This window comes from Neomonachus schauinslandi, chromosome 5 (assembly GCF_002201575.2).
Source record: "Neomonachus schauinslandi chromosome 5, ASM220157v2, whole genome shotgun sequence".
Taxonomy (NCBI): Eukaryota; Metazoa; Chordata; class Mammalia; order Carnivora; family Phocidae; genus Neomonachus; species Neomonachus schauinslandi.
The window spans coordinates 118,322,955-118,350,515 of record NC_058407.1 but is presented as its reverse complement, the minus strand read 5'-3'; the positions used below and the strand labels follow the sequence as shown (position 1 = coordinate 118,350,515).

The window sequence follows — 27,561 nt, the reverse complement described above, 5'->3', positions numbered from 1 at the left end:
GTGCTATTCTCCAAACACAAAGATGCCCTCATTCTCTTCAAAGAAAGTACTGGCTCTATCCCCAACATCAAAAGTTTATTCAGTCTATTTCCTGTCTCTTCTACGTTAACCTTCCCACATGCCTCTCCACTCCTACCAACAATCCACCCCTTTCAAAGACAAAGCAAAACAAAGAAACAAAATGTTTCACCAAATAGTAGGATAATTATAAAAAAGGCATATGAGGACAGAACTATTCCCTCTGTTAAGATTTGGTAATTCAGTGGGCCCTAATGGGGGTTGGAAGCGTATGGCCTCAGAGATGTTTTCCTCCACAAGACAAAACTCTAGAACACCATGGAATCACAGGAGATAAGGGTGGAAACAGCTTTTTTCCCCTGATCTTCCCTTCCAGCCAGACTTTTCCATTTCTTAGCACACCTGCTTTGAAGGCCCTAGAGGTACCTGACTAGCACACATTGAGGTTTAGAGTTTACCAATTTATTACAAAGTAGAAAATATTCCAAAAGTCCTCAGACTTAATAGAATTTATATTTTGATGAGACATTTACTTAACTATTAAGTGACTAATGAGCTACTTCTACATAAAAATATTGGCTGTATGGTCAATTTTTATGATCTTAGAATTTAGGTTTATATATCCATTAAACATAGACCCTGTCCCTTAATTAATGGTTGCTGATACAATTCCTATTCCTCAAAATAAAAATATAAAAGTTTAGGAATTGGTTACAAGCTAGTAAATCCCTAAATACATTATCATTGCAAATCAGTGACCAGGAAGGAAATCGCATTATAGGATTATTCTCATCTCTGAAGTAAAATCTGTGTGGAAGATTAAGATCTCTTTCCTAACAAACAATGAATCATGGAACACTACATCAAAAACTAATGATGTAAAAAAAAAAACAAAAAACTAATGATGTAATGTATGGTGTTTAACATAACAATAAAAAAGAAAAGAAAAAAAAAAGATCTCTTTCCTAAGTAAAATTTTAAATTTCAGTTAAAAAGAACTCTTGCTTGTTCCACAGAAGAAAATTTGAAATTGTAATTCCAAAACAATCATGATAAATTATACCTTGTAAGAACATCTGGTACTATTAAAGAGAAACAAAGTGTCCAAAATGGAGTCACTCATGTTAAGCCCCATCAAGACTTAATACCTAACCTAATTGCAGTTTCAGCCTCTCCCAAGGGTGGAATTTTAAACCAATCAGTCTGGAATTTCCTGATCAGGACTAGAGAGGTAATCTGCTTGGTAGGTCCCCATCTTTTTCCCTGAGGGAACGTGACCTTGTCTGAAGCAATCCTATCTTTTCTCTTGCTAATAACTTCCTGTCCTGCCAGTTTCTGCCTATCAGAGCCTTATATTTTGTACTTCTCTACTGATCATCCTCAAATTTGTTAGAGGGGATACTGCCTGATTCATGAATTATTGAATCAAGCCAATTAGATCTTTAAATTGACTGAAGTTTGGTTCTTTAACAGAACTTACTATTTTTTAAAGAAGGAAAGATAATACGTTTGACAGAAAAGTCAAACAATGCAACAAGCAATCAGACAATGAGGAAAAAGGCTCTCCTTCCAGAAACAAAATTTCAAGGTGGCCACTGAAAAGCAGTAATGGCTACTCACCGCACTAATGTTTTGTTGAGTTGTCTTGATTCTCTGAATTTCAGGAGTATCTGCCACAGAACTATAGTTAGAAAGCATCTTTTCTGCTTCGTCTTTATACTTTTTCTAAAAATAGAAACAGTTCATATGAATCTGAAACTCTGTGTGTGTGTATGTGTATGAGAGAGAGACAGAAAATGACGCTGCTTCCAACTCTCCCATTCCACATGGCTCATATCATCATAAATTATATCTTATGATTCAAAGCAGTTATTGATGTGACAGCAAAAATAAAGGGAATAAGCAAACAGAGTAAGCAAATAGCCCAGAGAAGCAAGCTTGCCTCTTCTCAGGCAATGGGTCCCACCCTAGTCCATTCAAAGGCCTCTGGAGGGCATGGCCTCTGTGCCACTCTAAGTTTAGAAACTTGTGATGTTGTAACTTACAATAAGAAATTGGTTATATTTGGTCTTTGTCCCTATTTCTGGCACAGAGTTCCTAAAAGCCCTCAGAATTTCCTGTGATGAGAGTGGTAAGAATATCTTTTGTTATGTTAATGAAGTGATTTTTGGACCACACTTAAGGATGGGACTGGTTGCCAGGGGAACCAAACAAGTGATTAAAGGGTTGGACTTCCAGTCCCAACCCCCAACCTCTCTCTGGGGAGGGGAGAGGAGCTGGAGGCTGAATCAATCACCAATAGCCAATGAGTTGATCAATCATGCCTATGTAATGAAGCCTCCATAAAAACCCAAAAGGAAAGGGTTTGGAGAGCTTCCAGGTTGGTGAACATAGGGAGATTTGGGGGAAATTGTGAATGAACCCAGAGAGGGCTTGGAAGCTCTGTGCCCTCTCCTCATACCTTGCCCTATGCCTCTCTTCCATCTGGCTGTTCCTGAGTTATATCTTTTTATAATAAACTGCCAATCTATTTAAGTTCTGTGAGCTGCTCTAGCAAATGAATCAGACCCACAGAGGGGGTCCTGGGAACCTCTGATCTATAGGCTGTTGGCCAGAAGCACAGGTGACAAACTGAGCTTGCAACTGGCATCTGAAGAGGGGAGGAGAACGATCCTGTAGGACCGAGCCCCTAACCTGTAGAACTTAGTGCCGGCTTCCAATAGACAGTGCCTGAATTGAGATGAATTCTCCAATCCCTTGCTGATGTCCGAGAATTGCTCGTTGGTATGGGGAAGCCTCCACATACATGTGTTGGAATTGGTGACCAGAACCCAGAAGAAACCTACCCTTTCATGAGCAGCCCCAGTCCCTGTTCAAAGTAGTCCCATAGTTCCTGCAAGTAACCTAGCTCTCTATACCCACTATTTCTACGCTTCTGAATTCATGCTTTGTTTCCTACTTCAGAAGAAGATACATTTGATAATGGAAAGATACTAGTACTTCTGTAGTTGAGATTAAAATCTCAATTTTCAAATGTATTACTATAATCTCCAATACAATCTGGGCCATACCTTTGACGAGTACCCACATTGACATAGTCGTAGGTATGGTTTGAAATACACATTAACTCATTGAATCAACCCCACAAGCAGATAGTGTTACTATCCCCTCTTACAGATGGAGAAACTGAGACACTAGCTAAGAAGTGTCAGAGCTAGGATTTAACCCAGGCACTCTGGGTCCAAAGTCAGCGAAGTTAACCATTATGGCATACTGATGCTTGTTAGGAAAGTAATTATTGCTCGTGTTGAGACTCAACACGGCATCATTACAATCTCATAAGAATTCCATTGTATCCTATATAATTAAAATTCCTTGAAGTAAGATGTATCCTTCTGTCGCACACAAACAAGGCAACATTGTGAAGTTAAGGCAGGAATGCTGACGACTCAGGCATCACTTCCTCTGGGAAGCCTTTACCTTTTGGTGGCATGTATCACGGTTTGTAATACTGTATTTGTGTGATTATTTGATTATTAAACTATTAGATTAGTTCCCCAAGGGCAAAACCATGTCTAATTTTGCATGAAGGTGGGTGCTCAGAAAGTATTTACTGAACTAATGAATGAGATTGGCATTTTTGAGACAGTAACTTTTCTCCACTGACTCATATGACCATTTACCTGTTTTATGTATTTATCAATAATTTTAGTCACTTGATATAATTAAAGCCAACTTCTCCAAGTTCAGGTGGCACCATGAGATACTGAGGACAGATGAACATGCACTTCAGGACCATCCCAACAGCTGTGTCATCTGAGGAGGCTGGGAAGCAGATAACTCCTTTGACATGTGACTCTGTCATCTGGATACACCCTTTTGAACCAGCAGATGTTCAGATACTGCTTATGTTTTAATGGGAATTTTAACAAATGTGGTCAGATTTTGTTGAAAATTATTTTCATCATAAATCCCATTAGTCAAATGTAATTCCTTGGTCAATTTTCTATAACACTTTTAATTTTTTCATTCCCCTTTATTTTTTTTCCGTTGGGATTCATTCTTTTCCTTGTAAATTTTATAGCAAAGACAATATTCACTAACGAATTTTGCCCAGTTCAGATTTTATCAATAACTTCTTCCATTAAATATATTGTTTTGTGGGTATATCCATATCCAACTTTTCTAGAGCTTTTTTTGTACAGTTCGTTCTAAAGGATGTGTGACCGGTCCACTTGGTAAATTAAATTTTACCAAGAAGACAGTTCTTCTCTTAATTTTTAGTTAATATTCAATTTCACCTTCCACCTTGTGCAGTTTTATTCACTGTTTGTTAGCGCTGATTATTTTAAGGATAATATTCATGATGAGAGGGTTAAAAGACAAACTCATTTGTAATCTCTTTTCTGTAGTATGAGCACTGGATTCAAGCGTGCACTAGAGTCAAAAAATAAAAATAAAAAAGATCACAGTGTCATTGGACTCAAACAGGAGAGATCAGATACTCAATAACAGCCATTGAATTGACAGCAACTGTCCCTTTCATTAGTGAGATTAATCAAGTTTGACCAATAGCTCCTAGAACAGAGTGCACTGACTTTGAATACAGTGCCCTCCAAAAAATATCAGTCTTAGAGACACATGAAGCACATGGTGACTGGAGATCAGAAAACAGTATTCTGAGCATCTTCACTCCCTACCAACCTGGCTATAGATCTCAGATGCCCTCTTGGCCCGCAGTATGTCCGGAATGTCCATGCTTACTTGCATTCCTTTCCCCTTAATTTCATTTTCCAAGTCTTTCTTGTATTCTTTCTAAAAGAACAGAAAATAATCTTCAGAGCTTTGCTTAGCCTCCCATAGCAATGCAGATACATATGTGTTTGACTCTCAAGGCCACGTGTGCAAAAATGCCATTTTTACTTTTTCTAAACACAATTCATCGTGTCTGTTGTAAACTTTGTATCCTGTGGGTTTCTCACCTGGCTGGCCATTTCCGATGCTTTCTTGGCTCTCTGGATATCAGGAATGTCTGGACCCACCTGCATGCCCTTCCCTTTTATTTCAGTCTCCAGATCTCTCTTATAGTCTTTCTGGAGAAAATAAAACATGCAGTGAGGGCTCCACAAGAATGTGAAAAACTGTTAACAACTGTGATGGCATTTTCACATCAGGATTGTGGTTTTGGACTCTTACTTTTCTTATTTCTACAGAACTAGGAAGAGTTTTAAAACTTGTGGGAGGAAGATGGCTTGGAGTGACTTAGTCACAAGTAATCAGAAGGCTTCTGTCTACTAACCTGAATTAAGAAAGAAAACACAGTTAGCCAAGGGGGAAGTTTTTCTATTTCAATACAATAAAATTGATCAGTTATTGGTTAACAAATAACTCATTTGATGAATATCAGTAAGATGTCATTGTAAAACTGTCACTTTTTGCTCTGTAGTGAATGATTATTGCTGGTTGCTTCCTTGGAATGCAACCACTCTTGCCCCCACCCCCAATAGCCCCTGATTTGCCACTGGGCAACTCACAGCTCCCCCATGCTAGACCATTCAGCTTGGGTGAGACTGGCCCAAGTCCACAGGTCCTGTTGGGTTTACATAACCCATTATACCCCATCCCTGGCCCTTCCAGTTTTCTCCAGGGATGAATAGGATTTTTTCCACACAAGATAACAAGAAGCTTTCCCTCTCCTTCTCGACGTCGATGGAGAAGGAAGGAACTCCAGGAGCTGCTAAGAGCCTCTCTGCAAGTAGAAGAAAGCCTGCCTGAGAACTGAAGAGAGAAATTGAAACTCAATCACATTGTCTGAGCCCCAGAGCAAGCCGAGCCTAGGGCTTCCTCTACTGTTTGGTTCTAAGAACAATAAATTATCTGCTTGTTTTGAGCAGCCTGAATTGAATTATGTGTTACTTACAAAATAGTCATAATTAACCAGACACAACATGTCTCTGAGACTCGTCACATTTTAAAACTGATCCTAAAAAATTGAGCAGGCTGTACACTTAAGTTGTATACTTTTCAGTGTGTATGTATTCTTCAATGAAAAATTTTATTACAAGAAAAAAAACTATTAACTGTATTTAATTACATTTCTTCTAAAACAGTTATTTCCTCTTATGTTGACATACTCTAGATGTGACATAATCTAGATTTGTAGATTCCCTGCAATGGCGTAAATGTTGGCTTGCTTATCTGTGATATCCTAAATTTTAAAAGGTATAAACAAAGATCTCAGTCTCTGAGAAATATTATATTTTTTCCTATCTTCTACTCATAACTCTGCTTATTTTCACTGACTTAGAGTCTCAGTTTCACTTTCCTGAATACAGTTTAAGTAATAGCATTTAACTTTCAAAATCATAATACTCCATTATTACTATGTGTGTATAAAAAAAAAAAAAAACATTTCTAGTAAGCCTCTTTAAGGCCCCCAAATAAAGCACTTCATTTGAAGGACAATGTATGTAGAAAATGAGGCACTGATCATAGACAGCCACCAAGGTCCCTGGGTAGAAGTATGTCATTTAATTTTGCAATATGAATGTTGAAATCTAAAAGCGTCCTCAAGCACGTAAATAGACTACGTAGGACACCAGTTACATCATTTACATACTAATGCATAATAAAATACCCTAAAACTTTGAAGGTTTAAAACAACATGATGGCACCTAGATTCCAAGAAGGCAAGCCCCAATACACAAGAGTTTTAGAGGTTCTGCGGGAGTCATGTTTGCTAATGTCCTATTGGCTAAAGAAAGTCACATGGTTAATTTCATAGGTTCTGGAGGGTTTAACTATTGGGAGTGATTCATGTAACAGTATATACCACATTAATTTCTTTGAAAAGTTAAGCCTTGAACTATAACAAAGTCCCAAAGTTTGGTTGAAATGGATGTGTGAGCCTATCAATTGGGCAAAATGGGACATGGCTAGGATTACATACAAATGAGAACTTTGGATTGCAAAGATAATAGCATGGCCATAATCATGATGTGCATATAACCATAGGACAGCTGACTCCCCTAGGCCTTTCTTTCCCCTACCTTCTCAAGAACTAGTATACAGTCCCAAGGTACACACAGAAATTGAAAGCAGCATATCGTTGAATAAAACAAATCTATACCATTCCAAGGAAAGACATGACATTCCAATGTTTCATGAAAGGAATATGTGTTAAAAGCCTGTTCTTAGGTAAAAGTGTGAAATACAAAATTATATTCTTTCCACATTGTTCTCTCCAGGGAAAGGATGCCTACTTTCGGCTTCATTCCTCAGGATGATTTTGAAAGCTTTCCCCCAGCCTCGAATCCCTCACTCCCAACCCCCTTACTCCAAGCCAGTAACTTGAACTAACACTGCCCCCTCCTAATAATAAGAAACATTTCAGAGAATTATAAGTGTAATTTGATAGTTCCTGGGTAGTTAGTTACTTGGAATCCCAAGGAGGCCACCATTAAATCTAAGAAATAAATAACCAGAAAGAAAAACTGTGCAAAGACCAGGGGAAGGACCTTCCAGAAGACAACAAAACTGTGCAGAGACTGAAAGTCTGTGAGGGTGGAGCATAATCATAATTAGCGAGGGAGGAGGGGAACAAGATGAGAATGGCAGGAGGGTGGCTCTAAATGCAGGAGCAAGGAGTGGGGCATTTATACTGGACATAACTGGAAACCAGTGGAGAGTTCTAAGTAGTGAGAGTAACATAATTTAACTTAATTCTTCAAGGATGGTTCTGGTGTTTGGGTAAAGAATGGATACGAAGAGGACAATAATGGAAGCAGAATTCTGGTTAAAAGCCATTGCAGGGATCGAGGTGACAGACATAGTAGCTTGGACTAGGGTGGAGAGAAGTAAATGGATTTAGAAACCATTTTGGGGGCAGAGGCAATAAAAGTTGCTGACAAGAGGAATCCAAGTGACTTCTGAGATCTCGCTGCTACCATTTGCTGAGAAGGGAGTGGAAAAGGAAAGCAGATCTGGGGAAAAATTAAGCATTCTGGTTTTATTGTATAATACTGAGATCCTGTTATTGCATTTTACATGTCATTTACATGTGGTAAAGCCTATGAGACATCAAAAGGTAAATGGTTGTAAATTCACATCCATGTTATGAAACACTTAATTTTTCTATAAGAATGAGGTAGAACTATATAAAGTAACATGGAAAAGGGTCCATAATATTAAGTGAGAAAACCAAACACAGAACAAAATACAGGGTATTTAAGGATTTTTTAAGTCTATGTGTACATACGTGTTATGTTTATCTATGTACACATAAGAATAGATCCAGAAGACTACAAATTTGCAACAATGGCTGTATTTCAAGAGAATGGAAGGAGGGGTCAAATGAAAGGCGGTTTTCAAGGGCCTGTTCAGCACGCACCCTCCCCAACTCTGCCATTTCTAAATAAAACCCCTGTTGGTCAAGACTCCTATGCCATCTCCAGATCCTTTGTCCAAACCAATTATGATCCTTCCATTTCCCTGGCCAGTCCCTAACCCTGGGGATGCAAGCAGATCCCAACATGGCAACAACTCGCCAGGCAGTTAATCAGCTTCTTCTCGCCCTCCAGATTTCCTGGGGGGAGTCAGCCCTGAGCCAGTTCTTCCTAACAGCAAAGGTCACATTACAGCTCTCAGCGTATCCCCACTGAAACACCCCCCAGTCAGCCTTGAGGTAAATGGGCAGCACTCCTTAACCTGCACCCCAACATTCTCTTCACAAATGTTTCTCACAAAATCACCTCTTCCCAAATACTCTCTACTCCAGTGACACTCTTATATTCTCGAAAATACTGGAGGAGTTCAAGAGGCATGGAACTGGTTCTGGGGTATTTCCTTCAAAAAATACACATATGGTTACAACGTTGTTATCTGCTATCTATTATTATCATAACATCTAAGCCAAAACTTCTAAATGAATATCCTGTCATTACATGCATTACATGAAGAGGAAAATATCAGATGAACGAACACGGTCATTCAGGATATAGAACGCTTCAATCCAAAATGTTAACCTGGCAGGAATTTCCGGCATGGTGATGAGGTCAATGGGGTATTTTGAGAACGTGCAACCAAATCATACAGAAATGGTTATCACTGGCATGTTAGATTCTCAATATGTGATTTTCAAGGTCTGTTCAGAAAGTTGGAAACACAAATTTACGGAACAGCATATGACCTATCCTTAAATTTAGAAAATGTAGTATGAAAACATTTATTGTCGACCAGATGAATGTGAAATTTGTTGTATTACAAATAAAGTAAGAAAGGGTGTGTATGTGTGTGTTTGTGTGTGTGTGTGTGTTCTATTAAAATGCGTTCCCCCTAGTTTTCTTTGATATATTCAAAGGAAATGAGTAAAGCAGAAACCATACATTTTCAACAAACATGCTGATTTGGAATGGTCTCCATTCCAAACTTTTAAACTAGTCACAAAGCTTTGGGGAACTCCATGTACTAATCAGGTTGTTAATATGATTTGTGAAGTTTCAAAATACAGGCTTTAAGGCATCTGCACCATTCATTCGACCAACCTGACTAGCTATCTCTGAAGCTTTTTTGGCATGTTGTATTTCAAGGGTATCGGTGTCGACTTGCATTCCCTTCCCTTTAATTTTTGACTCCAGGTCTTTCTTGTATTCTTTCTGTAAAAAAAAAAAAGCAACATTTTATAATATTCAGACACTCTGGGGGCAAACCTGTATCTGTAATCAATGATACTAAAAAATCACTGAACATATTTTAAAAAAACACATTTTACTTTGTACTATGAAATGATCACCTAGAACTAAATTTTCTGCACTGCTTAGAACTGTATCACTATTCTCACTGAAGAAGGGTGCATGAAGCTCCAAAGCTTTTTACTATACATGCTGAGAATCTTCACTGACAACTGTTTTGGGGGCTGGAGGATAGGGAGGCAGGTTTCAATGAGCTGATGCTGTAGAAAGAAGGCTGACCTGGAGGCCAGAGCACTCAATTGCTGTGTGACACTGGGAATGTTTAACATTTCCAGTTTACTCATCTGCAAAATGGGGGCAAGAACGTAACATAGTGCTCAGCACATAGTAGGTGTTCAATAACTGATAGCTTGTTCTGGGCTTTTACTCCTATACTCATAGTCTAAGGCTGATTTACTGTTGCCCCTGCCACAATCGTGCCATTCTGCTGTGTCTGGACGGACTCCGCCACTGAGAGTCTAAAATGATTTTCCCTAGTATTACTGACAAACGATTACAAGATCTACCTCTGAATGTGGACTGCACATGTCACCATAACAGAAGAATCTGTACAGAATTACTAACTTAGGAATATGTGATGACAATATTAGCCAAAGACATCATAGTGGCTTTTAATGCTTTAATTTATTTAAAGAACACGGATATAGCCAAAGATGATTGTAAATTTTTTTTAAACACATAACAATTTTGAATCTTTTTTTTAAAGATTTTTTATTTGTTTATTTGAGATTGAGAGAGAGAGAGCATGAGCAGGGGTCAGGGAGAGGGAGAAGCAGGCTTCCCACTGAGCAGGAGGCCGATGTGAGGCTTGATCCCAGGACCCCGGGATCATGACCTGAACTGAAGGCAGACACTTAACTGACTGAGCCACCCAGGCGCCCCTTGAATTTTTTATACTTAGAATGCAATTAAATTACCAAAGAAGTTAACTGAACAAATGAGTGACCATGAGAACCATACCAGATCATCAGCACATTACATTCCTCTGGCCCCAGACACAATGATCAGGGTGGGAGTGGACACAGGATAGAAGCTGATCCAGTGAGATTCAATCCTAGAACCTTAACTGTAATTGTAAGAAACAGATGCTCACTTCCCACTGGGATTACTGGCACAGATAGGAATTATCCTACTGTTAGGAGGGGCCATCACTTGGAGATGGGCTCCCAAGGTTGAAGCAATAGAGAAGATAACAGAGCTGAGTGAAGAAGGAAGAGAGACTTCATTTGAATTCTAACCTGAAGGAAACTTGACTTTGGACTTCTCTATTCATAAGCCAAAATATTCCCTTTGTTCCTTTACCCAGTTTGAGTTGGGTTCCTATCATCTGCAGCCTGACTAATAGGGTCACTGTCATCACCATCACCTCAGTTTATGAACCTATGGGGACACAACTTTACATTTCTCATTGCTTAGTTCAGCTAGACTCTCCTCAAAGCGCAGAGCCATTATCTGATACCAAAGGAATGACATAACACACAGATGAAAGGACTGAGAGCACCTCACAGGCATTTCATTCCTTTCCACAAGTGCCATGTAAAGTGAGCAATGATCACTCTCGCTTCATAAAGAGCTTTATGTGGGCTCACTGAGCAGCCAAGGCAAGGGCTGGGGGCTCCGCTGGGTGGGGAGCAGGAGAGCATGTGAACCGTACTGCAGTAACTGACAGAGCTCAACAACACACGTTCCCAATCCTCTGCCTTTCACTTCCTTAAAAAATCAACTTGAATCTCCTACAATTATTCTGGTTTATTATATACATTTTTCTCTACACAGGGAAACGGTCAATTTTTCTCACACCACATGGAAAGCAGATGGTGAACATCTTTTTTATTTTATTTTATTTTTCTTTAATTCCTTGACTGGGAAATGACTACTAGGACATAGCTACTTATCATCATCTTGCACATTAAAGTTATGGAAGGTATATAAATCTTTGAGAAAGATTTACAGACAAGGAAGTCAGCTGAAACTTCATACATTCTCAATTGCTAAAAATATATACTCACCTCACTAGCCATTTCGGATGCACGTTTTGCTCTTTGAATATCAAGAACGTCTGAGTTAAGTTCCATTCCTTTGCCTTTTATTTCATTTTCCAAATCTTTCTTATATTCCTTCTATGAGACAAGAACATTACAGTTCAAAATTTCCTGGGACACCCTTTAACTGATATACCATGTCACATGCTTTCTAGAGACCACAGAAAGGAGAAAATATTTCTAGAGAGGAATGAATCAGACTCCTGAGTATTTACACTCCTAATTTTCTACAGAGACTCTATTTTCTCTTTTAGTCATGTTTAGCGTGGTTTCCAATTTTATCAGGATTTTCCCTTTCATCCTGTCTTCCATTTTGGTCCATATTGGCGCCATATTTTAAAAAGATGTCTTCCTTTTAAGTGGTGAGGAAGATCTTAGGAATGGATGCTTCTTATTAATTATTTGAAGTATTTCTTTGAAAGCTGTCTATAAAATATGAATCACCAAAAGATCATAGTTGAAAATTACAAAATCAAAAGGATTGATGTAGCCAAAGTTAAAAAAAAATCCACTTTATTCAGATTCATAAAACCGAGTAATTTCCTACAGACTGATAATACATAGTTTGAATGTCATCTATTTTAATATTATAAGTAGATCCAAATGTCTCTACTAATACTTATATATAACTTGGGGTTTTTGTTCTGCTAATGAATTTCTTTTTTTTCCTACTAAATGCATTATGGAAACAATATATATCTTGATCCAATTCAACTGAGTTGCACTTATGACTAATTTGCCAGATAAAAGATGAGGCTTCCTTTAATAATAAGAAGTCATGTTCCAGTAAATTCTAGGGTTCATTTGATGTTATTTTCTCTTTGTCCATTATAATTAAATTAGCTACTGCTCTGCTTAACTAATAGCCTACAAGAAATTGTAATGACCTGAATGTAATTTTGGAAAGAGCTCTGGAGTCAAATGACCTGGAGGAAAGTTGGAATTCCTTCACTTATTTGGCCATGGGACCTTCAAAAGACTTTAAGTAACTGAGCCTTGATTTCCACACACACAGGCAAAATGAAAATAAAAATACTTACTCTACCAATGTCAAAGGGCAATTGGGGGGATCAAATGAAAGTATAAAACAATACTTTGAACATTCTGAATGGCAATATAAGTGTAAAAACCATAACAAAGTAAAAACTGCAAAGACAATTTAAAGCTAAATGTGTATACTTAGAAAAGTTATAATTTCATTAAGTCACTGAGAGTTCCTGTTTTAAAATTAGACCTTTCTATAATGAATTAAAAGATGTTTAATCATAGTTTTATGAGCCCTTTATTCAAAATTAAAAAAAAAAACTAACCGCTATAAAACTATTTATAGAGCTTTTGAGGTACAAACACAAAATCAGAATATTTTTCAAGTTTTTCCAGAAATTCTAGGTGATTTCTTCCTCCAACTTTAAATGGAAGTGTTAACACACACTTTCCTATTTTTAATGAAATTACAAACTCTGTTAATAAAGGTCAAAGTGAGAGAAAGAGGAATGGATTAACATCTCAAACAGTTAGTAGGGAATTTTGGAGTAAATATTTCCTGGGTCACTTCTTTAGTTCTTTCACAATATTTAATAGTAAATCACAAGATCCTACCTCTTTCAGAAGGCTGGTGATGTACTTTACATGTAAAAATTCTGGAGTCTTGTCTAAATCCAATGATGACCTTCCTTTAATCTCCTTCTCAAAATCCTCTCTGTAAACTTTCTGTTAAATAAGACCGCATAATTTGAAATTTAGAAAATATTCATCACTGTTGGAAAAGTATTAGAACAAGAGTTCCCAGAACAAAACTGAGGCTTGTCTTATATAATTCTACCACCTCAGAATCTTCATAGCCACAAGAAAATCATTCCAACTTTACCATAAATTTTAGAATTCTACCAAACAAAAGCAGAATCATCAAGTACCAACCGCCTCCCGGAAAGCACCCGGAGTGAGGCTGCTTAACACCTTACTAGTCTGTCATTGTTTAACCCCAGCCGGATTGGAGAGGAAAGCCAGTAAAGTTGGTTATTTGAGAATCACCGGACTAGTTCATTCTAAAGGGAGTGGATCCATCCACCAGAAGAAAATCTGGCTGCATGGAAAGCCATTCAAAGCACAGTAGCCTAAATGTTGAGGTTCCCATCACCCCTTTCACTGTTAGCCTTTTGTGAATGTGGCAAAGACCATCTCTTAAATGTAATGGAGGCTGGAGCACATTTTCCTTTAATGATTTTGGCACTGAGATTATTTCTCTACCATCTGTGAATTAAGTTACACTGTGAGGAGTCTTATCTTCAACCTGATAAATTGTTCTCTAGGTAGGAGTTCACAGCAAGGAATGGAAAGGGGAGACAGTGATTGTGGAGGGTGGACATTCACACCCCCACCTCCCTTTTGACATTCTCGGCCACCGTTTGGCTAAGATTCCCTCAATTCCAGCATTTGAACTATAGATTTGAAAACCAATGGCAACTCGCACTTTAGGACTAAAAGACAGTCTCTCTAAATAACAAAGATCTTCATCCATGTAGAATATTTACCAGACACACAAAAGCCAATATTTTACCAACTAAGTATTTTATTCAAATTCCATCACAAAAACGATAAAAATAAATTCTGCATGAGACTGTTATTAATGCAAAACGAAAGGCCATTTCCAGGTTCATAATATACTTATTACAGAGATAGGTAATTGTTTAAAGAAATTCTCCCAAATCATAAGGGACGATAAGAGAGGCTTGTTGTTGCCTCCCCTACATTTATGTCACATACAACTATTTAACAAATGATCTGTGAAGAGCCACAAAAAAATTTAATTTAATTTAATTTAATTTAATTAATTTAATTTAATTTTTAAAAGGTCATAATAGATGTCCTGGAAACACTAAAATTTAACAAAGTGATTATTAAGAAATTGCACTGAGAACATTCTGAGTTAAAGGAACTATAGATATTCCCAAAGAACACTGAGAAATCACCCTCTTCTTTATGTGGAACTAACTGAAATTATATGGTTATAAGGCTGAATCTAGGGCATTTCCAAGCCAAAAATGTCTTTTTAAAAAAGCAAAAATAAAAATTTGGGTATATTTATTTATTTCAGATATTTCACTACAAAAAGCCCTTCTCCTATTAAAAACTTATTTTGCTGAAATAAGTCATTAAAGAAGGTTGATAATGACTGGAACTGGCCAATACATGACTGGGCGAAAAAAACCAAAAAACCTTTAGTACACTTTTTATGAAACAGAAGACAAAGAACTTTCTTTTCAAAGCCAGATTTAAAGACTCCTTCTAGAAAACACACTGATTAAACCTATATCTGGCATTTGAAGAAAAGTGAGAGAAGCATAATTATAGGCTATCCCCGACATCATAAACACTTAGCTTTACCCAGAGAAGGCTCAAGAAGCTCATTGTCAAGCTTACCTCGTAGGAATAAAAGCCATCTGTAAGCCAGACATTTCTCTTTGTGTCCACTTCATTGGCCCTACATTTAAAGGCATCTTTCACATCATCCTTCGTCTAAGAGTTTTAGATATTTTATGTTTCTAGCCTTTGGAGCATAGATTTTGTCTAAAGATATTTTCTACTGAAAGATTTCTCTCTCCTCAAACTCTGCTGAGCAGAAATATAACTGCTGAACTTAAAAGTCTAATAGCCAGTGGCTATAATTAAAGGGAAAACATGTCTCAGCCTCTGCAAAGGATAATTTCCCCCTAGCGACAACAGCAGAAATCAGAATAGCAAAAATTGAAAGCCAATATCAACAAAAGGCCCACATAGCCCCCGATGTAAGTGAATTCCATAGCATGTAATAAATGTATTACTAAAGCTGTTTGCACTTGATATCAAAACAGCCAATCAGAAGGAACTGATCTGGGGTGGGTTTTTTTTTTTTTTTTCAGTTGTCAATATTTTATTTTCCTTTTGTACCATGTAGCCATAGCAATGGTAAAAGCAAAAGGCTAGGTATCAGACTTCCAAGATCGGCACAAGGAAACATGCTTACATAGAACAATAGCACTTTTTCAGTACAGAAGCTATCTTTAAAGTCCCTGTCATCTGTATAGTGATATTTGCTCTTGGGGAATCTATCTCTTTTGAGGATCTACCCCCAATAGAAAAAAAAAAAAATCAACTGAGCATTTCATATAAAGAAAAACAACTCGGTCTACTTTGCCCACTGAATCTCTGAGAAGCAGATTATCTGTATATTTTGGGTTTGCTTGGTTTTTTTTTTGTTTTTTTTTTTTTGTTTTTAAAGATTTTATTTATTTATGTGAGAGAGAGAGAGCATGAGAGGGGGGAGGGTCAGAGGGAGAAGCAGACTCCCTGCCGAGCAGGGAGCCCGATGCGGGACTCGATCCCGGGACTCCAGGATCATGACCTGAGCCGAAGGCAGTTGCTTAACCAACTGAGCCACCCAGGCGCCCAGGTTTGCTTGTTTTTTTAAATCCATCTGGTTTTTATGACTTTAAGTTAGGGGACGATTTGTTTTCTTCAATGCGTCCGTGTTTCTCAAAGTGTGTTCGCGGGACCACCAACATCAGAAGTTCCTGGGATGTTGTTAAATACGATTCCCAGGCTCCACTGCCAGACTCATGAAGGACCTCCTGAGGCAGCAGCATGGGGATGTGCATTCCCAACATGCTTCCCTGAGACTTATCCACAGAGAGTTTGAGTACTATAGCCATGGGGAGAAAGAAGGAGAGGGAAAAGGGGGTCTTCAGAAGAGAAAATACGGAGAGGATCAAGGAGAGGAAAACACGGTAACATTTCCCACTGTGAGTAAGACAAGAAGATGTAGCACAAACACCTAAATAATAATAGCCTGGGGCTGACAGGAAAAACACAGAAAGCCCACTCTGAAGGTGCTGGTCTTCTCCTTAAAGGACGAGGCATGACTATCAGTGAGAGCTGGGGGACCAGGAGAGCGAGGTGAGAACTAACACAGGCCACAGGCTCTGGAGGCTCAACCTGGATGCTCAACCCAGAGGTTGCCTTCCAGTAACAGCGCAGTACTTCACATACTATTCTGGAAACACAGAAAAGGTGATATGGACTGAATGTCTGTGTAACCCCAAAATCTATATGTGGAAACCCCAGCCCACCCTCAATGTGATGGATGCATTTGGAGGTGGGGCCTTTGGAAAGAGATTAGGAGAGATGAGGTCATGAGGGTGGAGCCCTCATAATGGGGTTAATGCGCTCAAACACTTCGGGAGAGAACGCGCCTCCCCTCTCTACTCTCCACCATGTGAAGACACAGCAAGAAGACAGCAAGAAGGCACCCTAAAGACAGTCTCACCAGAACCCTGACCTGCTGGCATCCTGAGCTCGGACTTCCAGCCTCCAGAACTGTAAGATATAAATTCCTGTTGTTTAAGCCACCCAGTCTGTGGTACTTGGTTAATAGCGGCCAAAACTGACTAAGACAAAGATAGTCCCGTAAAAGTTATCCCATTAAACGTAAGTTGTTGTCGGGCTTCTGAACTATGACCAAATTTACATCTCTGCCAATTCAGTTAAAACAAACAGCTAATTTCATCAAAATATTCACCAATCTCTTGATTAAACTCCTCTCTATTGGCTTAAGAAGCTATGAGATATGAAAAATACAAGTAATTTTCTCCTTTCTTGCTTGAAGAAGAAATTAAACAACTTGGACAATTCAACAAGCCACAGTAATGTCTGAGTGCCCTTTCCCTGAGAAGATGAATTACTACACACACAGCATAAATAGCAACAAATAGCACATATGTTGCTTTCAAAATTCCTAGGAGAGTTTCATTGTCCAGAAGTTATCATTTCTCTCTGTTTGGGTGTTGTTATTGGAGAACAGAAAAGATGGTGCCCACCGAGCACACTTGGCCTGGGGCCGTAATCGGTTGATACTGCTGTCTGCTATTTCTGTCCCTTTGAAGTAGTAACTTGGTGTACCCACAGAATCTGGATGTTGGCTGCAGAGTAAACCTTCTGTGTCTGGTGTCTGGTCCCAAAAAATGTAGGGAAAAAAAGAACAGAAGAAATCTCACTAGGACAGAGCAAAACCATTTGGGAAATATCTGGATGTGATTCAGCATCATTTTAAGTAGAACACAAAGTGCATATACACAAAAAAATCTTAACTGCTCTCTTCTCTTGATATTTTAAAACTTCCATGTCACTGTCTGGAGGGGGTGGGGGGGTGGGGGGGCAATCAACTAAATAAGTGAACAGAGAAAAGAGAATCACTCATGACTTGACCAGGTCCTAAATCATTGGCATTTACTGGATATGTGATTTCAGATAAGACAATTAATTTCAGTGGATGATTATCAATTTAGGGATATGCACACCTAGCATCATTACCTTGAGGGGATTAAATGAGCTGACATATATAAAGCCTTAAGCAAACTGCTTAGCACAGAGTAAGTATTTAATAAATGTTAGTTCTATTGTCACTGAAAAATAAAAGGTAAATAAAGCAACCAGCTCTTCATTTTCTTTCTACTCATCATAGATTTATACGGACACAACCTGAAAGTGTCAACTTTATAATCATAGAATGTGAAAGGGCGGTTAAGAGCTCACCTGGCCTGATATTGTATTTGCCAAACGAGAAAAACTAAGGGCCACAGAATCTCAGTGACCCAGACAAGATGCCGGTTCTAGAATAGGGATTCCCCCGTCTTCCTGGGCAGTGTGCTTTCCTCTAGACCCACTCAACATTCTGAATTATTTTACTAGTTCCTTTCAAATGATAAAACATCAAAAATCATCAAACAGTTGATAACAGGGGCACCTGGTTGGCTCAGTTGGGAGAGCATGTGACTCTTGATCTCAAGGTCGTGAGTTGGAGCCCCAAGTTGGGTGTAGAGATTACTTAAAAATAAACTTAAAAAAAAAAAAAACAGTTCATAACAAATCAAAGGGACTCACCTCACTCTGCATCTTCTGAGCCTCCTTTGAAGCTTGATATGAGGGTGTCTCAACAAATTCAAGCATTGATTTTCCCTTATTTTTCTCATACTCTTCTTTGTACTTAACCTTCATTGAAAAAAAGTATAAAAAGCACATAAAGCTCATAAGCCCTTATGCAAATAGAGCAAAGTAAAATAAGTATATCCAAAATTAATCATCCTAGTTTCTAATATCATATTATTCTGGCCATTTGGGTTGGTCACTGGGTTCCCTGTGGTAAATGACATACAAAAAAAGTAAACAGGTAATATATAAAAATATTTAAGGAATAAAAATAATTTATAACTACGAAATGTAGTTCTAGGACTTGGATGAAGTAAATAGCTGCAGTATATAGCTATATCTCATATTTGGGGTTAATATGTATATGCTCATGGTATACACATATATACATAGAGACAGAGACAGAGAAAGAGAGAGATCCCTGTGATGGCTTTGAATGTCAATCAGTAAATCATGAACAAGGAGGAAAACATAGGTGTGACTCTCTGTCTTCCTATCAAAGGGAAGACAGTGTTATCTGGGTCTGCTGACTTCTTCCATAGACACTGGGTAATACAGAGAGCTTTTATGTGATTGTTTTCAGTTTCACCCTGCATTATTTAATAATATCATATCATGAATTATTTATTTCAATTACAACCAATCTCCATCTTATTTTAGTTTATAAAATGATCGATATTTTCTATCTCTTAATAAGAGAAACTAGAATTATATGTAAGCTGTCAGAGTGATCGGCTTTTCTTAGCAATATACCTTTTAAAATTAAATTCACAGAGAAGTTTTGATCATGATTCATTTCATTCAGAAATGTATTTTCATTAAAATTCTTATGTGTAAATAATTTTTTGAAATTGTTTCTTAAATTATATAATAATAGTAGTTTTAATGATGATTAAATCCAAAAGCAGTTTTTCAATACTAAGAACTTTGTGGTAGCAGGAAATGTAACAGGTTTTTAAATTCCTATCTGTAGGCTTATTTTTGTTTCAGAGAAGTATGATAGAGTGATCAATGAAAGTGTTTGAAGTGTGGTAACATACTAGGATATGTAATAACATATGCCAGGATAAAACTTTGTGGGAAAAATTAAATAAAAATAAGAATACAAAGAGAAAAAAAATGTACGTTTCCAAACTTTAAAGGAGAGCCAATTTGTTTTTTTTTAATGAAGGTGGGTATCAAATCATTAAGGAATTTATGTTCCACAGGATACATTTAATGGAGTGACGTAAAATTATATCTTAATAGATTCTGGAATGACATCTTTTGCAACTACTGAAACTCAGAATAAAATAATGTATAGGTAACACCTCTAAAGTGTGCAGGGAAGATTTTTTTTTTAAATTTCTGTCAGGGAATACATAGAATTTTATAGTTGAAAGAAACATTAATTAATGTAAGGTAATTTTTAATAACACTTCTAACTGATCTGAGAAATTCTAATAAATTTCGCACCTGGAAAATTAATTTCACAGCTCACGATAACAAATGAGTGCACTATAAAAACTGAAATCCTCATGAGATTTGGTCATCGTTTAATTAATTGATATATCATAAGTTTAAAATTGTGTGGAATAACTTATTTTATGAAATGCTTTTACACTGAAACATAGTTCCAGCTTTCCCACCGCAGTCATATAGAGAGAGTAGTGTCTGAGATTTTCTGAAGCGATGTTCACTTTCTCAGGAGGTACATTCTATTCAGCAGCCACACCTTCTCAGTGGAGGTGCATGGCAGTGAGTGGCTAAAGGGTCCCGACAGGAAGGGCGCACACCTGACTCTGGAGCGTGGCATTGCCTTTATGGTGCAGGTGTTCAGGAGTATCCGCGTCAAAATGATACATTCCTTTGTTTTCCTCAAAAAGCTTTCTATACTCTCGCTAAAACAGAGAACATGAACATAAATTCAGAATAAAAGAGACGAATTAGAACAACCATTACTTAGGAATGCAAACTGAAAAATACAAGCCAACAAGAGCTGCAAAGCTATCAAGTCCCATTGCAGTGGGCTGCTCTTGTAGATTACTGACACTGAGTGAAACGGGCAATGCACCATAGACCAGCAGCTCTAGGCGGTCAATATGAGACACCCTAGAGAAGCAGGGGACAATTAGCTGTCAAAACAACGTAAAAGACGCTGGGGAGTGGCAACGGAAAAGCCAGTGATGGGACTAAAGTGAACAGCAAGGTGGGCAAAATAAAGGCGATTTGTCCAGGCTCATCCTAGAACAGAAATGTGTTTGATAGTGCCTACAAGAAGAGAAGGAAAGAAAAGAAGAAAGAACAGAACAAAGGAAAGCTGGAGGCAGGAAAGGAAAGAAGTTGTGCATGAGGGTTCAGCCTTGAGGAAGACTGACGGGTCATAAGGAAAATAAGAGAGTGAGAAATAATTCAACTAATTTTCCTAAAAAGGGAGGGTAGGAGGTACCTGAAAGAGAAATAGAAGAGTCTGGGTATAGTTCATTGAATTTTTAAGGTGAAGAAATTGGATTAAGACTATTATTTAGAGACACAGACAAAGTGGTGAATTTGGAAGAGACGCCAAATCTGGCAACCGTGGGACACCAAATACAACGGGCCACGATGAAACAAAAATTGCTTTGTAATTTCTTTCATTGGAGACCGGACACTTTGTTATTTCACCCTATTTGGAAAAGACTTCTAGAGGTAAATGGTAACTCTCAAAGACTCAAGGCTTCCGAGACTTCAGCTAAAGCTGGTTGCTCGTTCAGCAATGAGGATTTCAGGGAAAATGGCAATGTTGTAGGATGTAAGGAGAAGTAAGCTGCATTTTGAAAGGGAGTGGGAAAGAGCTGGCCAGAACAGAGCTGACATTCGGGTCGCTGCTCCAGGGATCTGAGAGTGAACCAAGAAGAAACCCAGAGCCAGGGATGGGAAGGATGGATGCACACGAAAACGGCTGTTCCATGGGGACACAGCGTCAGTCCCCAGAGGCACTTCTGGGTGATTAGAGCACTAAGACGTGTGTCCCCCAAAACTCTAGCCAGAATAAAGCGAGGGACTAAAACGCCCCAGGAAGCTCATGAAAGTGTTCCCATAGTACATCTGTCAAGAAGAGAATGAGCTCTAAATTTTGGCTCCTGTGCTAATTAGAAAAAATAAATAATCTCAAAGAATAACAGTATACTTAGAGACTTTACAATTTACTTAAAAGTTAGTTTATAATATGCAAATAAAATAATCATGAATTGAACATAACACACTAGAATATACTCCATACCAAGTTAAAATCCAGAACTAGTAAAGCCTAGGATATTATGTCTGCAATAATGGATATAGACTAAGGAAAGGTCAATAAATACTGTCCCCAATGATCTATTTTAGTGACAGAGAATTTCAGAAACTCTTATTTAAAAAACAAAAAACAAACAAAACATGTTTGAAGGAAGATCTGCAAAAGAATTTTCAAGACCTGCTGTTCCTTATGTAATAGTCTCTGTTGCCTCCTAGTGGGAACGACACAGAGTAACATGCAATACATATTTTTCCATTTATGCAAAGTTATAAAAGAAATCGAAAGCTACTAGAGCTCTATTTTCCAGGGGAAATGGTCCTTCAAAACTTTAGTTAGTACAGCTGTTCAAACTCAAAAGGATTATTTTTACTCTACATACTATATGTTAAAAAAAAATGGTGATTTATACCAAAGACACTTACAGGTCTTTAAAAAAACAGCCATTTATAACCAACTGACAACTAATTTTGGCAGAATGTCTATTAAGCACTTTCTTATTCAATCTTTTGCTAAAATTAAGTTGCCTTTATAAATCAGCAAGATTCCAATTCTCCCCACATTAAAATCTAAAAGAGGGCAATTCTAATGTACGATAAATTTTAGCCAATGTATTATCATACAACTTTTATAAACAGACATTCCGCGTAACATATTTGAGTCTTAAACTTTCTCTCCCATGAAGTAATTATTCAGTCACAATTTTTCTATGGAGGAAAAAAATCTATAATCTAGGCAAAAGCACCACCTGAACCAAATTTAAACTTTTAAAATGGTATATACAATAAATGTAATATATGACTTTGCTGAATTTCTCTGCTGAAGTGGTGATAGGAACAATTTATATTAAGCTGTGATTTTTTTCGCCATATAAAACAAAGGTCAATATTCTTGAAGAAAATATTGCCTAGGAGTGGCATGTATTCTTCCAGCTACCAAATTTTTAAATTACCACCATGATATTTTTACTGTCTTATTTGTGCACAAATCCTCATGTCCTCAGGAAATTTAACTCAAGTATGGATGGAGAATAGTCAAGGGCAGATGCCACTCAGTGATCAAAATGGGATGGCAAAGACTAAAAGTGAAGAAAGCAGCAGACTCTGAGAATAGAAACGTACCGACTTTTAGAAATATCCCTATGAATCATAGAGGAAAACGTGAACCTAAAAGGGCCACTTGAGGAACAGAGAAATGTGTGCAGAAGTGGGAGGATGAGACTTGAAATGGCACGAAGCGTGAACGAAGTGTGCCGGACCTGAATCTAATTCTGCACCTGATAGTCCTCTATGCCTCCTTGCCTGCCCAACAGACAGCAAGAATGACAGACTGCTTTTCTTCCCAAGATTTCTTAATTTTAAAATCTGTGAGTATGAATTATTTACACATGTAATCCATTTCAAGAAGGATGACATCGTTGGAGAAAGGAGGATTACAAAATAATGAACAGAAGTTCCAACACATCAAAGCCAAAGGTAGACATTTTTAAACCTGAATTGAAGCTGTATCTCATTATTCAATAGTTTGGGAATCAGGTCTGGACTACAGATTTTTTTTTTTTTTAATCCAGGACTGTGAGCATATCTCCTGAAGACAATTGTTTTCAGATTCCTTTCCAACAGAATTTTCCATCTGATCGTACCTGGCCGAAAGCAGATATTCAATACATCTGCATAATTTTGATCGAGTGAGTGAGCCTGTAATTATTAAAATAGGTGCAGAAAAAACTCGAGGTCAAATTACAGTTCATCATCACCATAGGCCATTCTGAGACGTCGGCAATGGGGAACAGGTGAGCCGGGGCCATCAGTTTGAGAACCGGCGAAGTCAGGGTCCGCACGCACTAAGTGTTTGAAACAGCAGCTAGGAGGTGAGTTCTGATGGAACGACCACTTGGCAGTGTGCACAAATACTTTCATTAGGACATGAAAAAAACACTGGCTCCCCCTAATTGCTCTGAAGAAAATGTGGAAACCCTCACAAGACTAAAAGTAGAGTGTCAATGTAACGTGGGATTTATTTTCAGGGAAAATACAAATTAGACTAAGACAATTTTGTATGTTACTGGGGCCTAGTATCAGACACTCTGCTCTAACCTGCATAAAATAAAAGATCCTTGATTTAAGCCTGACCTTCAAGTGGCTTCAATCTAACTGGGAAGAAGAAAGAAAGAACACTTGTCCATGCACTTTGAAGCGTAGGTGTTCAACAAGAAAGTTTGCATTCAAGAGATGTTAAAGAGCTAGCAAGAACCCCCTTTGTAAAGCGACAGCTTTGGTGGGATTTAAGCAAGCTGGCCACTACTTTCCAATGAGTTAGTTATCCAGGGAGGCGTGGCGCCCTGGAAGGAAGGAGGTGTGCTCATGAGAACTGCAGGCATCCGGGCTCCGTGGAGACACACGGCATCTCTAGTTGCCATCCAACAAACTTACTCGGCTGAGCATTTTGCTGGTTTTCAAAGCCTGGTCTAAAAACAGGTTTGGGAGATCTGAGACTGGCTCGTGCATACTTTGAATGTCTTTCTTGTACTTCACCTATGAAAATAACATGGAACAAAATACCATCTAGGAGAAGAAAAGGTGCTTTTGCATTATCGCCATCATTATTTTTAATACATCATAAAGTACCGTTTAGTGGTAAATTAGCAGGCGAATTTACAAGTAGCCACTAGATGGTGCTAATTTACTACTGAATGAGTAAAAAAGTTACTTCTGGGGACTTGAACATATTTTGATAATTGCTTTTATTGTTTACATATTTCAAAAGGGTGGTGTTCAGAGAATCAGGTAATTTTAATAGACATTCTGTTTTCAAACCAAAAAGATTAGCAACTGTATTCTTTAGAAATTACTACCTTATTTTAATTATGCTTTGGAGCAATTTCAGGGCTTTTGGTGTTTTTCATCCTGTTGCCTTATAGACCTTTTTCTTTTTTTACCAACTCTTTTGAAAATATAATAATATTAGTACTCATCATATTAAAATATTAATACAAAATATTTGATCACGTATTGTGTGATCAAACCACTTTGCAGGTAGACACATAGTACATATTTAATCTCCACAACGACCCGAGTGGAGAGGTACTTTAAGTATCTCCATTTTACAGATATGTAAACTGAGGCACAGAAAGATGCAGGTATAGTATTAGGAGGTAGAACAGGATCCAAATCCAACCAATCTGATTCTAAACCTCGTGCTTCCAAGCACTATGCTCTAGGTTCCTTTAAGTGTATTCCAAATCTATTTGCTTTACACTTTTACACACACACACACACACACAGGATAAAAACAAATAAGAAAAGGAAACCATTCTGATATTCCCAGTGATCCCAAAAGACCCATTTCAACTGTTGGTAACAAACACAAGTGAGTTAAGGAACACAAATAACAATACCTACTAAACATCAGTGAAAGTAAGGTATGCTCAGTCCCAACCACCTGGCAGGAGTTGAAAGGTTTAAGGGATCTAACAAAGCAACAGTTCAACAGTTCTTCATCTTAATACGTGTAAAGGTACTCCCTACGCCCTTCAACAATAGCAAAGTGGTCCATTTTTCCCCGTTTCTGTTTTTACATTCTGCCTAATTCTAATAAAAGTTTAAGGCATCTTTCCTTGTAAACTGAAACTTGATTATTTTTTTAAAACATAGGACGAAACCAAATCTGTGAAGAAGTATTTCACAGCATTTACATAAGGGATAGGAAAGAAGCCATAAGCCGTTACAAGTGCAACTTCTGAAATTTTCTTTATTATAAACTACCATGTACTAGGTTGTACTTTACAGAAGCCCAATTTCCTGGGTATAATTACATGAGTTAACCATTGTCACAACCACTAATTTAAGATACTACACACTACTTTTTTTTGCAAAACTCTGTAATCTATTTCTACTCTTGATCACATATAATAGTTTTATTAGCAATACTATTCTTACTTATTAACTAAATAGCAATCAGTAACCATTAATAGTAACTTACAATAATACATGTTTCTCAAAAGGCTTCAGGAAAATATGCTTCAGGGTTTTCAATTAAAATTACTTGGAAACTACATGATCTTGATTAAGTATAAGTTATTGCAATACACTCAGATTCTGAAAAAACAAGAATCAAAAGATATTGAAAATAATTTTCTATGAATCACAAGTCATGAGGTACAAAGTAACTTACATCGCTCACCAGTGAGGTGGCAAGCTGACTTTGCCTAAAAGAAGCATTTTCAAGAGGATTGTAATGATGTTTCTTAACCTTCATTTCATTATCAAATTTTTCTTTGTATTTAATCTGCCATAAAAGAAAAAAAAACAGTGTAAATTAAATAGCACATTTATCTTTAAACTTTCAGAATGACACAGCTGATTTTTAATTAGATCAGATAAAAGCTACCTTAAAAACGAATGGTAGAAAAGTTTAAATTCATGGTATTTTTCCCCTGGTAAAGCTTAATTAGGCATAAAAATTTTTTTTATGGAAAAACCATCTCTACTTGAACATTGATCATAAATGCAATTAGGCATGAACTCAAATCCTATTAACAAGAATTATACACTAATATCTCAGGATTTTTAAATGTCAGTTTCCATTTCTGCACTCTTATAATCTATGATGAATTAGAAATTGAGACCACAAATGAATGAAAGTCTATCACATTTAGAAAATGGAACCTGAGCCCCAGCATTTGAATATGAATTTTCCTGAGGGAATTATTCCAAATACAGGACATGGTTTGGACTACGGTTTTTTCTCATCATTTCCCACTTGTTCAAAAATTCATTTTTAGGGATTACATTTTCTGAAATGTCCTGGGTCTATTTAATGTCAATTTTTATTCCTCTGCTTCAGCTCTCTGCAGTTGTATTCAGCAGCAAACTATCTGTAACATGCACTCTGAATTATTTTTTCTCCTTTTTAAAGTAGTCTTAGGGCAATCCAAGAAAGGATTATCCACTTATCCTACAGAACTATATAATTCTCTATGGATAGAGAAATATGTGAATGTAGGTTATGATAACTATCTGAAATATAGATACAAATTCTTTACCAAAAACAAAAACAAAAAAACTAGTTACTCAAATCTCACACCTCGTTGGGTGCCTGTCTCCAGGAAGGGATGCACAGACCTCAAAAGCAGAACTATTTTGTTCTCTTGTCATAGTTCTACACTATTACAATTCTCATCATATTTTGTGTCCTTACAGGATTCTCATAATGCACCTTTATTCATACATCTTAAAGCCCTGCCTCGAAGTAATTTTTATTAAGAAGCAATTTGGGAATGGCTCACATTATCTATTTTAATCGAGTGTATATTGGGTGACGTCTTCCTCAAGGACACATGTCTGATACCTGTGGGAGGGAGATAGCTAGTGAAAATCTTGGGGGGAATACATTTGGAAAAGATTCCAACATGGTTTACAGGACATATTTTCTGTTGAGGTTCTTTTTTTTTTTTTAAGATTTTCTTTTTTTTTTTTTTTTTTTTACAGAGGGAGAGGGAACAAAAGCAGGGGGGGTGGGAGAGGGAGAAGCAGGCTTC

General features: G+C 37.5%; 1 protein-coding gene across 3 annotated transcripts in view; it reads right to left on the bottom strand.

Moving 5' to 3' along the window:
- NEBL (nebulette) overlaps window positions 1-27,561 on the bottom strand; it is a 342,628-nt gene that overhangs the window by 39,092 nt on the left and 275,975 nt on the right. Inside the window, exons 8-17 of one of the 3 annotated variants that reach the window (XM_044915535.1) lie at window positions 26,196-26,309; window positions 24,455-24,556; window positions 20,545-20,649; window positions 18,725-18,832; window positions 13,409-13,519; window positions 11,777-11,887; window positions 9,561-9,671; window positions 5,001-5,111; window positions 4,723-4,833; window positions 1,639-1,743 (exon numbers count right to left, since the gene is read on the bottom strand). The exons of the other annotated variants lie outside the window; for them this stretch is intronic. Of the exons in view, the coding sequence (XP_044771470.1) occupies window positions 1,639-1,743; window positions 4,723-4,833; window positions 5,001-5,111; window positions 9,561-9,671; window positions 11,777-11,887; window positions 13,409-13,519; window positions 18,725-18,832; window positions 20,545-20,649; window positions 24,455-24,556; window positions 26,196-26,309 (1,089 nt within the window). The remainder of the gene's footprint in view (window positions 1-1,638; window positions 1,744-4,722; window positions 4,834-5,000; window positions 5,112-9,560; window positions 9,672-11,776; window positions 11,888-13,408; window positions 13,520-18,724; window positions 18,833-20,544; window positions 20,650-24,454; window positions 24,557-26,195; window positions 26,310-27,561) is intronic. 3 annotated transcript variants of the gene reach the window in all.